The sequence below is a fragment of the Dasypus novemcinctus genome, chromosome 9 (genome assembly GCF_030445035.2).
Source record: "Dasypus novemcinctus isolate mDasNov1 chromosome 9, mDasNov1.1.hap2, whole genome shotgun sequence".
Lineage (NCBI taxonomy): Eukaryota > Metazoa > Chordata > Mammalia > Cingulata > Dasypodidae > Dasypus > Dasypus novemcinctus.
This window is the reverse complement of record NC_080681.1, coordinates 20,995,597-21,010,115: the sequence shown is the minus strand read 5'-3', so window position 1 is coordinate 21,010,115 and position 14,519 is coordinate 20,995,597. Positions and strand designations below refer to the sequence as shown.

Below are 14,519 nucleotides of genomic sequence, written 5' to 3'. Positions count from 1 at the left end.
GTATATAATCCATGGCATAACCAGAACAGGAGCTGGCAAATACTTTGGATGCAATAGTAATTTTTTAATTTTTTATTTCTTACTTGTAGGTCGGTGGTCTCTGCTATAACTACTCAGTTCAGCTTTTGTATGAAAGCAGACATAGATAGTATCTAAATGAATGGGTGTGGCATTGTTTCAGTAAAGTTCTCTGTGTGAAAACAGCTGGCCATATGTGATCCTTGGGCTGTAATTTACCAATCCCTAGCCTAAATGATTGGTATGGGACATATGGTGGGAATATTGGTTAACTGTGCACAAAAGAATCAGGTACAAAAGAAATGGTTGACATGAGTTAGTGCCCAAGCAGAGACCGGGTAGCATATACAAATATTCAACAATAATTTGACCATTATCGAGTCGTTGTACACTTAAGTAGTGGCTCAATATATATTCTCTTTCCAGGGAAGGAGTTAAAATCAAAGTTTAGGTGGGGCTGAAACTTAAAAAGGGGGGTAAATAGACAAATCTGTCTTGTATGGAGACATTTAGCAAGGATGGCCGGCAATTCCTGATTCAAGGTAACTCTTGTTGCTAAATTATGGTCAGTAAAGTAATGCACGGGACTAGTTATTTAACCTCTGTGAACTTTACTTTATAGAAATTCAACATGCCGTATGTAAATTGGCAACAACCTTTTATTTTACATTGTTTAGTTATTTAGATTTCTATGGATATAGTGTGGAATTGCTGTAATTTATATTAAATCGTGAGAACAAATCATATTTGTATGAACCCACCTCTGGTTACAGATTTCTCACAAACTACATGCTTCTCTATTTTTTCTGGAATTGTAAAATAAATGGTACATATTTTTTTATTCAGCCAGTATTCGTTGATTACCTAATATATGCCAGTCACTGTTAAAGAAGTGTGGCATGCTTTGGGTGAACAATTTATGAAAACAGACCTGCTTTGTATAACTGGATTTGATCATTAAAATTTTGGTGAACCATGGTTGTTAAGAGACATTAAAAATTTATAACATGTTTTCATTTTTCCCCACTTGAAAAAAAAAAGGTTTAAACTTATTTTGCCCAACCTCTTTCTTCTCTTCACACCCCCACCCTTGCACCTAGGTTTATTTATATATTTGTGTGTGTGTGTATATTTTACTTTTAAATTTCACAAGTGTAACCTTGGGGAGATAGAGCTGTGACTAAAGGTTTTTACCTCTTGTTCTGTGGAAATACTATGCCTGATCCTGTGGAAGGTACACAAAAATGCCTAGATAGGATCCACTCTAAATACTCTTATGTTTTGATACAGCTGTACATGATACCACCTGTCACTCCTTAAATGTTATTTATTGACTATTTCAGTACAGTATTTAAAACTTTTATTTTCAAGTAAATTATCTTGTTTATATAATTAACTTACCACATTATATTCCAGATATTTTTAAAGAAAAAAAAAATACTTCAGTCTGTCTTTAATTAGAATATGAATCAAAAGAAGTTGTGTTTATAAGGTCTTTTTGAATCAGTCAAGAAAAGAATAATGAAGTTATGGAGATTGTTTAGTGTATCTATCCTGTTCAGCCATTTTGCAGGAAGGCCAGATATTTGGGCAACAGTAATGTTTATAATGAAACTTATCTTTGAAACTTGCTGAATTGCAATGAATTAAATTCCTAATTCTTTAAGGTAAGATGAAATTTAAGGAAAGAGATTTAGAATTTGAGTTTTTGTTAAATTGATGAAATCTTTTTTTTTTAAAGATTTATTATTTATTTCCCTCCCCTTCCCCCCCCACCCCCCGTTGTCTGTTCTTTCTGTCCATTCACTGTGTGTTCTCTTTGTCCTCTTGTATTCTTGTCAGCCGCACCAGGAATCTGCGTCTCTGTTGCATCATCTTGCTGCATCAGCTCTCAGTGTGTGCAGCACCACTCCTGGACAGGCTGCGCTTTTTTGTGGGGGGCGGCTCTCCTTACAGGGTGCACTCCTTATGCATGGGGCTCCCCTATGCGGGGGACACCCCTGTGTGGCACGGCACTCCTTGTGCACATTAGCTCCTTGTGCACATTAGCGCTGCGCTTGGGCCGGCTCATCACATGGGTCAGGAGGCCCTAGGTTTTAACCCTGGGCCTCCCATGTAGTAGGCAGACGCGCTCTTATCTGTTGAGCCAAATCTGCTTCCCTGATTAAATCTTAATTGATGGCTTAGAAGATATTTATGCCACAAAAATCAGTTCATAAATTTTTGTATAGGCCCAAATAACAGATACAGTGGTAAATAGCTGTACTTCAGGTAAGGAAGTCTTTTTTTACCTTCCCTCCTCCCAATGTAGAATGACCAAACTAATGGAACTAGCAAATCTTCAGCCCAAAAGACCAAAAACAGTAAAGCAGCACCATGTGAGAAAAAAACGAAAAATAAAAGATATGTTGAATACACCTTCTGCTTTGAACAGGTAATTTTGTTTTGGATTATGATGTAAGGGTTGTCTGTATATACTTTGTTACGTGTTTAACTCGTTCCTCAATTTGGTGTTTCTTATAAGTCTATTTGGTTCACTGGTGGCTTCCATTTGCCAAATTTGCAAGTATTTATAGTTCTCTTAATCAGCATTTGATACTGTTTACTACCCAGGCCTGAAGATTGTCTAGGATTAATTTTACATTACCATTCTCTTTTTTTTAATCTCCCACCTTATTACCTGCCTTTCTTTATTCCTTCCTTCCTTTCAATTTTGAAACCTCTTCTTCATCTCTGCTATTTTAATATTAGGTTTCATATGCTTCTGTGCATGGTCTTTTTCTGTTCATTTATTTATCTTCCATGTTAATCTCACTCATTTTCATGATTTCAGCTTTTGAAACAAATCTCTTTTTCTAGATTTAACTTCTCTGCTGAGACCTAAAATCATGATTTCCAGCTTCCTGTTTGCATACTCAAAATATCTCATAGACACTTAAAATATTATCCAAAACAAAACTCATGTATCTTTCTCTCATTTATCTGCTTTTCCTCCTGCATATATAGTTTTGACAGTGGCATCATCAGGATGTTTATATGAATTATATTAATTCCTCCTAGCTCTAGTTCCTATTATTAAACATTTTTTGACTGCTAAGTACCAGATTAAAATACATACCTCAAAGCATGGCACACATGAGCCATCACAGTTCCCTTTAGTATTCATGGAATGGGTGGCAGGGTGCTCTGCTAAATACCGTGTGTGGTTTGGAGCATGCTTCCAAAGCTTACTGACATCTTTGCAGTTAATGAATTGTCTTAAAGGCAGTAAACCAAATGCACGAATTATTAATGCAATTATTGGCAATTATAATACATGACAAAAATATATAGACTAAGAATTGTAGGGCTTTTAGAAAAGAGATCGCAGTCTGTTAAGAAATGTAGTACCTACATTGTTAGAGTTTACTGACAATTCTTTGTGCAATTTCTATAGTGTAGCGTGAGCTATCAGTGTTAGTTTTTTTATACTTAAATTTGAAATAATTTTTACTCAGGATTTTGTTTACAATTGTAAACTAATGCTATGTCTGTACTTAAACAGTAATGTACATCCAGTGCTGTTACCTTCAGATGTATTTGACCAACCACAACCGGTAGGGAATAAAAAAATTGAATTCCATATATCTACCGACATGCCAGCTGCATTTAAGAAAGATTTAGAGAAGGAGCAAAATTGTGAGGAACAAAATTGTGGTAAGGATATTTTGGTTCTTTTATATGTTATGTAAAAATTCTTTTCAACCAGCTTTTTGTGTCAGAATTGTTTTTTTTTTGTATAAAGTTTCTGTATTTTAGTATATACACGAACTATATTTAAAATATGCAAGAACTATATTTAAAATAAGCAATCAGGTTCTTCCTCAATATCATTCAATAATATCTCTATTTAACTTCATAATATGAAATGAATGTTAAATGGCAAAATTACCCCTATTCCCTTTCATTATTAATAAACTCTAGGATTAAATTCAATGCAAAGTTTTCCTGATGTAACTACTTAAAATTATAATAGAGGAGTTTCTTTTTTTGGCTTAATTTTTCATAGCTTATTTAATGTTATATATTATGGTTTTCTTAGTGTAATTGGTTGGGACATAAGCGGTATGCCTATCCTGTAAGTTGTAAATTTCATGTAAATATTTTTTTATCCAAAAAACATGAAAGATGTTTACCAAAAATACTATTCTTAAGTTTAAAGATAATGTATTGAAATTAAAGGTATATTTTATTCTTTTTTTAGATATTAACGACATTATATTAGAACGGTGTTCCTTTGTTCCTTAAATCTTTTTTTAATTTCAGAAATAATACAAGCATATAGAAAATGTAATAAAAACAGAAGCATATAAAGTAAAAGGTTTTTAAAGTTAACACTCCAAAGCTCTTCCCCTCCCCATTCCCCTACCTAGAGGTAACCAAATATTAGTGTAAATATAAAATTTTTCCATACCTTATATTATACACATAGAAACACATTTTATGTTCTCATTTCTTTTTTTAAATGAGTGTCATGGTTTTTTTTTATTTTGTTTGTTTTAAAGATTGATTGATTGATTCCCGCCCCCCACCCCGTTGTCTGCTTTCTGTGTCCATTTGCTATATGTTCTTCTGTGTCCGCTTGTATTCTCATCAGGCGACACTGGGGATCTGTGTCTCTTTTGTTGCGTCATCTTGCTACATTAGCTTTCCGTGTATGTGTGGCACCGTTCCTGGGCAGGCTGTGGTTTCATGTGGGGTGGCTCTCCTTGCGCGGGGGCCACTTCTTGCATAGCGAGCACCCTTACATGGGGGCATCCCTGCGTGGACCGGCACTCCTTGTGTGCAGCAGCAGCAGTACTCTGCATGGGCCAGCTCACCACACAAGCCAGGAGGGCCTGGGTTTTGAACCCTTTGACCTCCGAAATGGTAGGCAGACGTTCTATCTGTTTAGCCACATCTTCTTCCCAATTCACCGTTTACTCAATATCAGCTCACATTTTTATGGTTGAATGGTACTCCACAGTATAGTTATATCAATCGTTAATCATACCCTGTTGATAGAAGTTAAGGTTTTTTTTTACCATTACAGAAAATACTGGAGTGTGCTTCTTTATACATATATCTTGAAAAACTTGTATGACTATAGAATAGCATTCTAGTAAGTATTGCAGATGTAGTGAGTGAAAAACTGGTTTTAATTCCTGTCTTTACAATGAGAATGCATTGCCTTTTCAGATAACTCCTTCGTAAACACTATTTATTTATATTTTTCTTTTTTAAGTTTTTCTTGTCTTATATCTCTTTGACACACGTTTTTATTTTTACTTAAGAACTTTACCTGTATGAGAGGGAGGACAGTCATCTTATTCTGCAACGAAGTAGTAGCGATGAAATAACTAGAAACAGTTTTAAAAGTTTTTCTTGTTACTGATGCTTTCAGGCCATAAGAGATCTGTTTGTACAGTGGTTTTTCTACATTATGAAGAGGTATTACAACCTTAAATATGCCATATTAATTGCATCATTTTCATAGCTTTTTGTCATCTTAGTATCCTTTAGAGGTTTTTTTAGGTAGTATAACTAGAATGTTCCAGTGAATATTTAACCCTAGCCTTCCCAACCCTCTTACCTAAAATCAGTTTAGTTGTTGCTGATGCTAAGATTCATGCTATATGTTGTCTAAAATTTAAAAATGACAATGTTTTTGAATTTTCCAACTTGAATAAGTAATTTATTAAATGTTCAAGCATTTGTTTTTATTTACTTCTTTTAGGCTCAGAATTAGGATGTGGAGGGTTTTGGGGTTTTTTTTTTTTGGTTTTGTTTTTTTAAAGCATACCCAAATTGAAGTGTCTTATTTTATGATGTTTATTACTTCCCATTTAATATGCTGGTTTTAGTCTTTTAATCATCTCTGTGAAGGTTGTTTTCACAATATTCTGATGAACATTTTTAAGTCTTTATACACATTATATAATCTTGAATTATCATATCCCATTAGCTGAATACCTTTGATAATTATATCACATTTCTTTAATTATTTTTTTGTTTATGCAATTATTAATAGTTTATAGTGAATTAATAGTTTACAGCAAAATACTGATTTTTTATTGTCTCTAAAACACACACATATCTATCTACCTACTGAACGTTTTCATAAGATGCCCCTTAGCACCTCAAACTGAATTAATTTTATTTCCACTTTGTAGACCCTTTAAATGGCACCGCTAAGTAACCAATGGCTGTTTAGATATTGTATATGGCTACTTCTGTGCTATAGTGGCAGAGTTGAGTATACATGACAGAAACCATATCGCCTGCAAATCCTAGAATATTTATAGTATTTTGTCCTTCTCAGAAAAGTGTGCCTGTCCTCTTCTAGAGCATTGAAAAAACACCAAAGAATTTTAGGGCCAAAGGTAATCTTAAAAGCAAAAAAACATAACTGTATGAAGGGAGGGATATTTTAATGACTAATGTTAATGTTGAACTCTTAGATTTACCTGCTACTGAAGTTGATGCATCAAATGTAGGATTTGGAAAAATCTTCCCTACACCTAATTTAAACATCACAGAAGAGATTAAAGAAGACGCTGATGAAATGCCATCAGAATGTATTTCTAGGAGGGAATTGGAAAAAGGCAGAATTTCTAGAGAAGGTAACTTTATGAAATAAACCAACATTTGTCATTTTACACTTCTTTGAGTCTACCAAAACAAAACAAAACTAATCCTTACTTCATGTTATATGAAGGTGCACACCACATAATCTCTCTCCAGTTAATGTTTTTAATCACCTTTTGGGGTTTTAATACCCATTCTCCATAGAAGGAAAGTACCTGTCAATAGTGTTTCAGTCTGTATTTGTATGGGAACAAATTTTCCTTCCCAAAAGTTATATAACATTTTAAACAAATTAATGTATCTCACAAGTCTGAAGTTATATATTCCAGTACACCTCTTTGTCCTCCTCTCTGCCTTCAGCACCTCCAATGGCCACTTTCTCCACATCAATGATATAATTTCTTCCATTGCTAGAATCACAATAAATCTATAGTAGAATATCAGTAAGTTCATTCTAGTCCATATTTTATTCCCCAGTCCTGAGGATTCTGGATGTTGAAGCCCACTCCACCTCTACTTGAGAGGGGATTCAGTCCCACACGACTCTGTTGCTTGCATTTGTAGACTCTCTAATGTGCTTGGTGTGGTAGTTGTCCATCCTCACCTCCTTGTTAGTTGTCCTGGGTCCTGATTATTTTTTGAGTACTTTATTTTTATATTTGAATATGGAAGTGGCTGTTGATTTCAAAAGTTTGCGCTAAGTAAAATACTTAATGATAATGTATTTAGTCTCTTTAATAAAGTAAAAGGATTTTTAGTAGTAAGACTTTATTAAACAAATTTTAGTTTTACATTTCTGAAAACTTTAAAACAAAAGTTGAGTTTTTTTTCATAATCAGTTCAGATTTTTAATGACTTTTTGGTAGGAGACTTAACTGTTGCTACTAGTTTTTACGGTTTTAATGTGATTATTTTGTCTATTTAATAGCTATGTTTTAATTCTGTTAAAATTTACATCTTTAAAAATTGATGGAAATATCTTAATTTTTTGCTTTTTTGTTATGTTTTGTTTTTTAATTAAGAAATGGAAACACTTTCAGTTTTCAGAAGTTATGAACCTGGTGAACCAAATTGTAGAATTTATGTAAAGAATTTGGCTAAACATGTACAAGAAAAGGTAAGCTGAAATGTATATGTTGATTTTTTATTTTACATTTCTTTCTTTCCTAGACTTCCTTATTTTATTTTTTTCTTGTTATACTCCAGGACCTTAAATTTATTTTTGGAAGATATGTTGACTTTTCATCAGAAACACAACGGATTATGTAAGTGGTAGTCAAAATCTTAAGTTATGTTTTGTCTGTGTCTGCTACCTTCTGCTTTCCCTAGCATTTTGTTTTAGAGAAAATGAAGTTGAAGTTGGTTTCATCTATTTAGTCTTTAATCTAGGTTAGGGGTTCAGCAGACTTTTTCTGCATATAGCTAGATAGTAAAAGTTAGTATTTTTATATTGTGGCCATATGGTATCTTTGCAACTACTCAGTTCGATTGTTGTAGCGTGAAAGCATCCATAACAATATATCATGAATATTCGTGGCTTTGATCCAGTAAAATTTAATTTACAGAAACAAGCCTCATGTGATTTCCCCCATCTCAGCTCCAGAGCAGTGGTTCTCAAACATGCATAAGAATCAGCTAGAAAGTTTGGTAAAACAGTTTCTTGGGCCCACCCCCAGAGATTCTGGTTTTCTAGGTTGGGATAGGGTCTATGAATTTGTGTTTCTAACAAGCTCATAGATGATGCTAGTCCAAATACTGTTCTTTGAAAACCACTGTTTTTGTGACTCATCCAGAAATATAAAGCCATGAGGCAAACTAGTAAATTCTTGCTCTTGCCGCAACTTCTTATGTTTTAATGCTGCATTAAGCTAGGCTCCCAAGAGAGCAAAAGAGAGCAATGTAATTTGTAAGTGATAAAAAGACTAATGTTTGGAGTTAGAATTTCATTCTCTAGTATTCCATATTTAATTAACTCCAAAGTAAGAAAGACCCTTGGTCATACAAATTACAAGACAGACAAGATAAGATGACAGTCTTTTGAGTAGAGATAAAATAGAAAAGTGACTCATAACTAGTTAGTTCTACTTGAAGATCAAAGAAAATTAGTATTTTTAAAAATCCAATCTCGCCTATGTGTCTTTTTAGATGTGGTTTGTGTAGGTAGTACCATAACTTAAAATTCTCTGTTTATACTCAGTGTAGTGGCAGAAAACCCTTCTTAAAAAGATACCAAAAGTTTCCTTTGATGACCATGTAAAAAGTTCTGATCCTTTTTCTTTGTTACTGCCTTCATTGGTCATAAGAAAAAGACAAGCAAACTACATACATTCTTTCTATACCAGTATTTTTTGGAGTCTGAGGTGGGGAAAGGTACTACAGATTGAACCTAGGACCTCATACATGGAAAGCAGGTACTTAACCACTGAGCTACACATGCTCCCCTATTTCCAGTATTTGTTAGAATTTGAGGGAAAAATGCCTATACCCAGAAAACTTTAAACATTAAAATGATGAATTAATAATAATTTCCCATGGGAGTAGTATGATTTTTTTTTAAAACATTTCACTACATTTTTTATTTGATACTTTTTTAAAATGCAAAGTTTGTTTTAAAAATGTTTTACATGCTTTCATTGGTCCCATAAACTGTGTAAGTCGTACCCACTATTTTCCTTGTAATTACTATCTGGTTTTCTTAAGTAGGCTTTGAGTATACTATGGAATAATAGAACACTATATTGGAAATGAAAAAAATCTGGTTTGTAGTTCTGATTTTGAAGGTAATTATCTTTGTGACCTAGAAGTCACTTTGTCTAGAGTAGGCAGTCAACTGTAAAATGATGGTTTTGACTAAATAATCATAGCGTCATTGACTAGTATTGGCTTTTACAGTGGTAGTAATATAATTTTACAGTGGTAGTAATTTTAAAACACAAACACACTTTAAAATAGTTTAAGGGAGAATAAAGCACATCATTAAATTCATTACCTTCTTGTAGAATCAGTTTTAGAATAGATATATAAGTATAATTTTAAAAGACCTGCCTAATATGTGCTAATCAAACAGAATAGTCATTTTTACTCTATGAAATAGCAGAAGTTTATATCATCCAACACATTCCCAATCACTTCATCAAAATTTTTTGACGTTTTGAATCAAAACCACTTTTTCTTGACTTTCTAGGTTTGATATACGCTTGATGAAAGAAGGTCGCATGAAAGGTCAAGCTTTCATTGGACTTCCAAATGAAAAAGCAGCAGCAAAAGCCTTAAAGGAAGCTAATGGATATGTTCTTTTTGGAAAACCCATGGTGGTTGTATCCTTTAAGTCTGTTTCAAGACTATGTTGCTTTTAGAAGGCTATAACTGAAACTAACTTACATATTATTTAAAATACCAATAACTGGCATTCTAGCTTGAGATCATTTAGTTACTGTTAAACATTATGTGCGGTGAGTTGGATGACAGTGCTACTGAGATTTTTATTGAAAAAAAAAGGAATTTCAGCAGCATGAGGTTAGTAAAATTTTAGCCAAGTCTAAACCTGTCACTTATACAGCTCAAAAATGCATATTCATGCTAAGCCTAAGAGACTACAGTATCCAGAAATGCATTTGGAGTCATTAAAGAAAAATATAGTTCATTGTAATTCTGTTGTTTTGTATTTTATTGTAGTGTAATTCACATTTTTATTTGAGAAATCTGCTTTTTTGGTTAATGCAATTGGCAAACTAGAAACCAATGGTATAGATGGAGCAAACGTCCAGGTATAAAAATTAATGACTGTAAAAGTTCATTTTTTTTACCTCCCAAATGTCTAGAATAGTTATAAAGAACAGGTAGGAAGCACTAAAAATACATTTTTGTCTAGCTGAGAGTAGGAAGACAAGTTTAAGAGATGGATTAAACTTTATTCCTACCCTACGTTTGTGAGTTCTTGATTATTATTTAGACAAGATTACTTTTCATGTTTGTGAAGGAAACCTTAATGTAATAATTCTAGCAATTTGCTCGATCAGCTAGACCAAAACAAGATTCTAAAGAAGGAAAAAGAAAATGTTAAAAATTAGTAAAGGTAAGTATGGATATAACATAAAAGGACAAGCCTATTTCTTAAAATTAAGAAATAATTCCTTAAAATTAGGGAAGCTTAAAAGCCTTTTAGTGTAGTAATTCACTTTTCTCCTAAGATTTTTCAAGGATTGATTGATCAATTTTTGTAGTTACTCACCATTAAATTTCAAAATTATAACTAGAGAATAAAGCCCCATTTGTATTTAAAAATTAAATGTGGAGATTTAGTTTTGTAAGGAAACAGTATCTTTATTTGTCTTAAACTTTTCTGCCTAGGGTAATGCAGTGGTTCTTAAACTTCAACAAGTATTAGAATCACCTAGTGGGCTTGATAATACAGATCACTGGCCTCCACCCCCAGAATTTCTGATTCATTGGATCTAGGCTTCTGGCCTAGTGTGACCAACCATCCCTGTTTGCCTTTCACTGAGCTGTTTCCCAGGACACCATACTTTCATTGTTAAAATGGCAGAGTGTTGCAGAAGCCAGGACAAGTTGGTCACCCTAGGTAGGGCCAGAGAATTTGCCTTACTGAGTTTCCAGGTAATGAGTCACTGGTCCAAGGACCACACTGAGGATTTCTGAAGTAAGCACTTAAAGCTAAATTTTCTACACTTAAAATTTTAAAGTTTTGAGTATATAAATTTAATTGATTGTTAACATACTTCACACAAATGCATGTGAAAAGGCATAGTTTGTGCTTCAAGTAATGTTACTGCATTCTTAAGTAGTTTAAGGATTTTAAAAAAATAGAATTAAGTATTTTGCGTTCTAAAGCTTGTGCTCTAAAGATATTTGAAGACATTAAGTGGAAATAATCTTATTTTTTTATTTTAAATTTTTGTGCCTCTGTAAACTGGAAGAACAAGAAGTAAATGGTTCAAAATTACTCATATTTCACTGAAAAACATCATTAAATAAGAAAATTTTGCTTTAATGTTTTTTCTCCCTGTGAGAGGTCTTAAATATTTGAATTTTGTTATAAAGTATCTATAATGATGTAGTCAGCAGTCTTATAAGTACCTTAGAGGAAAAATGAAAAACAGTTTTCCGTGTGTGAGTTTAAAAAATCATTTATTTGTAAATAATGCTGAAAAATAAGAAAATTAAACTACATTCTGCTGTTCTTCTTCAGAAGCATTCCTGCGTAAATACTGCTGTAATACTGTCATGCAAAAGTGTATCCTTTCTTGTTGTATCCTTTTTGGGGCAGTGTTTTGTTTTTTTGTTTTTTGTTTTTCCCTAGAAATGTCTCGTTGCTCGCCTATTCATTGATCCAGATTGAGCAATAATTTTTTACAATTTGTTCAAATGAATGAATTTCTAAAAGTATCTGTGTAGATTGAGGAAACCTCTTAGGCATTTTTTAGATTTGTTGTTGAATTTTTTAGCTGTCCTTTAAATTATGTAACTTTGCCAGGGAAAGTTAGTGAATCAGGTCAACTTACTTACTCTGTATACATTTGCTGTACCACTGAATGTAGTTTTGCTTCCTCTACTTGTGCAATTCTTAAATCTAACTCAATAACTTATGCTTTTTGTTTTATGACTTCTCTGGTTTAGGTGTTCTATATAACATGTAAAATTTGATTGGGGAAATAATTACTTTTCTCTTAAAAATTACATATTTTGAAAATTAAATGGATTTCTATGTATATTACAAATAAGAGTAGCACAGCTCACATTTGAAGTCTGTTGAATTCCCTTTTGAGATATAGATAGCAAATGGAAGTTTCATCCCTCTTTTCATTCTTTTTCTAAACAAAATGAAGCAAAAAAATGTTTTAAAAAAGAAGCAACAACAAAAAGGAGAAGACATTATTAACTCAAGGTAGCATATTAAGTGAAAAGAAACAATGCTAGTGCATATGTAAGAACAGTGGTTTCCAAACTGGTTGATAACCAGAATCACCTAGAACAGTGGTCCTCAGTCTTTGCTGTGCATTGGAATGATCTGGGGAATTTTTATTAAAAAACAATTATTTAAAAAAAAACCTTTAAAAAAATATACTGATTCCCAGAGTTTTGATTTAATCCATCTGGAGTGCAGATGAGACATCAGAATTTTTAAAACCCCTCAAAGTGATTATAATGGATAACTGAGGTTTGAAAAGCACTGAGAAGGATTTTTACACATAAAGATTCCTGGAGACTACCATAGAACTTATAAATCAGAATCTGGAAATGGAGTCCAAGAATTTAATTTGAAAAGATTCCCCTAGTAATTCTGACAACAGACCAATTTGTATACTACTACTTCAAAGTAAAATAGGCACCTAATACCAGCCTAGCCATCCAACCTTTTAGGATAGGAAAATAGAGGGTTGGAGTGATCTGCATTGCTTTCTTGCAAATTCTGGTATTATTAGTACTGTAAAAAATAATCAAAAATTCTGTTAATGATCATTATCACCCTAAGAGTTCATGAAAGCAATAGTTACTGAAATTGCAATTGTTTTTTCTATAGGGACATTAAATGTTTTATTTTTTATTGTTGTAAATTATAGTTTATAAGCTATTTACTTAAATATTTTAAAATTTTGTTATACTGACTTGATTCACTAATTTTCTAAGTATAAATTTTAGCCTTTAGTTATTTTGAAAAAATGAACTTTTATAATCATGATTATTATTGATTGCTTTTATCATGTTTTAGGTTCCTTTTGAATTCCGTATCGTTCAAGCATTTTCCAAGTTTGAGGAGAAGAAATGGCCACCTGGACTATGGAACAGTGCGTAACAACTTTTAAAGTGTATTTAAAAATTAAATCTATATGCATTTAAAATAGTTTATTGGAGATATATTACATGTGTTTTAATCATCTTCCTCATAGATAATAAATTATTTTCTTCCCAATGAGATAGTGTTTTTAATTTTTTTTATATATGTTTTTTTATGCATCCAAGAAAGTATAACAGGATCTAGGAAAGTATAACTTGATAATTATATACATTTTAAAGGTAATTTTATGATTGCAGATATTAATTTTCTATTATCATTACAAATATTGCTATTTTTGAATCTTGAGTACCATGTACTCACACATTTTTTTTTAACATAATCTTAAATCTGAGTTATAGTTACTTGAGTAGTTTAGTTTGCATTTGAGGTTTTGGTTTTTTTCCTTCTTTTTTTTTTTCTTTTTTTTTGGTACCTGAGAGGTTTCTCAAAGTTTAGGGAATTTGTATCTTTGCCCTATGTTAATATACCATATTTGTATCACCAGATCAAATTATCACTCCTGAAAATGTTTCCCGTAAAAAAATTATTCTTATTTATAAGTAGGAAAATTTCAATATTTTTTTACTTGTTCTTACTGATATTGTCCTATGAATATGTGCTAACAGCTTTATCTTAGAGTTACTCCTCAAAGGCTCAAGTCTCCTTGTGGAAAGCTGTTCAGAATCACACCTTCCCTTTTACTCATTGCTTCACAATGTGAAGAGAGTAAGAACATTAAAAATAGAAATTAGAAGTATGGAGAAGTAAATCTTGGAACATGCTAATGTTTAGGTGTGAAGTCAGTAAGGAACTATTAAAGAAGACTGAAGAGGAGTAGGTGGAAGCCAAGAAGAAAAAGTATCTCAAGCAGGAATGGTTATCAAATCTTGATGATCCAAGTAAGATGATTTCTAAGGGTTGAACATTAGGTTTAGCAATATTTGACATTTAAACCTTAACAACCTGGTTTGATTGATAGAACCAGGGAAGTGAAGTGAAATACTCAAGAAAATGGTAGAAAGGAATTGAATTAAGTGAGAATTGAAGACAATTCTTTTAAGGAGTCTGGCTTTAAAGGGGAAATGGAGATTTGGCTTGT

General features: G+C 32.5%; 1 protein-coding gene across 4 annotated transcripts in view; it reads left to right on the top strand.

The window, feature by feature from the left end:
• The window catches only part of RNPC3 (RNA binding region (RNP1, RRM) containing 3), a 31,505-nt gene extending 17,947 nt beyond the window's left edge, over window positions 1–13,558 (top strand). Inside the window, exons 8-17 of one of the 4 annotated variants that reach the window (XR_011649609.1) lie at window positions 2,330–2,452; window positions 3,563–3,714; window positions 6,498–6,659; window positions 7,647–7,741; window positions 7,831–7,889; window positions 9,809–9,941; window positions 10,628–10,699; window positions 11,834–11,878; window positions 12,471–12,529; window positions 13,355–13,558. Coding sequence is in view for 2 of the 4 variants with exons in the window: in XM_071217214.1 (XP_071073315.1) it covers window positions 2,330–2,452; window positions 3,563–3,714; window positions 6,498–6,659; window positions 7,647–7,741; window positions 7,831–7,889; window positions 9,809–9,941; window positions 10,628–10,687 (784 nt within the window). In the remaining 2 variants the exon portion in view is untranslated. Of the gene's footprint in view, window positions 1–2,329; window positions 2,453–3,562; window positions 3,715–6,497; window positions 6,660–7,646; window positions 7,742–7,830; window positions 7,890–9,808; window positions 9,942–10,627; window positions 10,700–11,833; window positions 11,894–12,470; window positions 12,530–13,354 lie in introns of those variants that run through there. The other 3 variants (XR_011649610.1, XM_071217214.1, XM_058303109.2) reach the window with 3 other exon arrangements.
• Window positions 13,559–14,519: the final 961 nt, after the last annotated feature.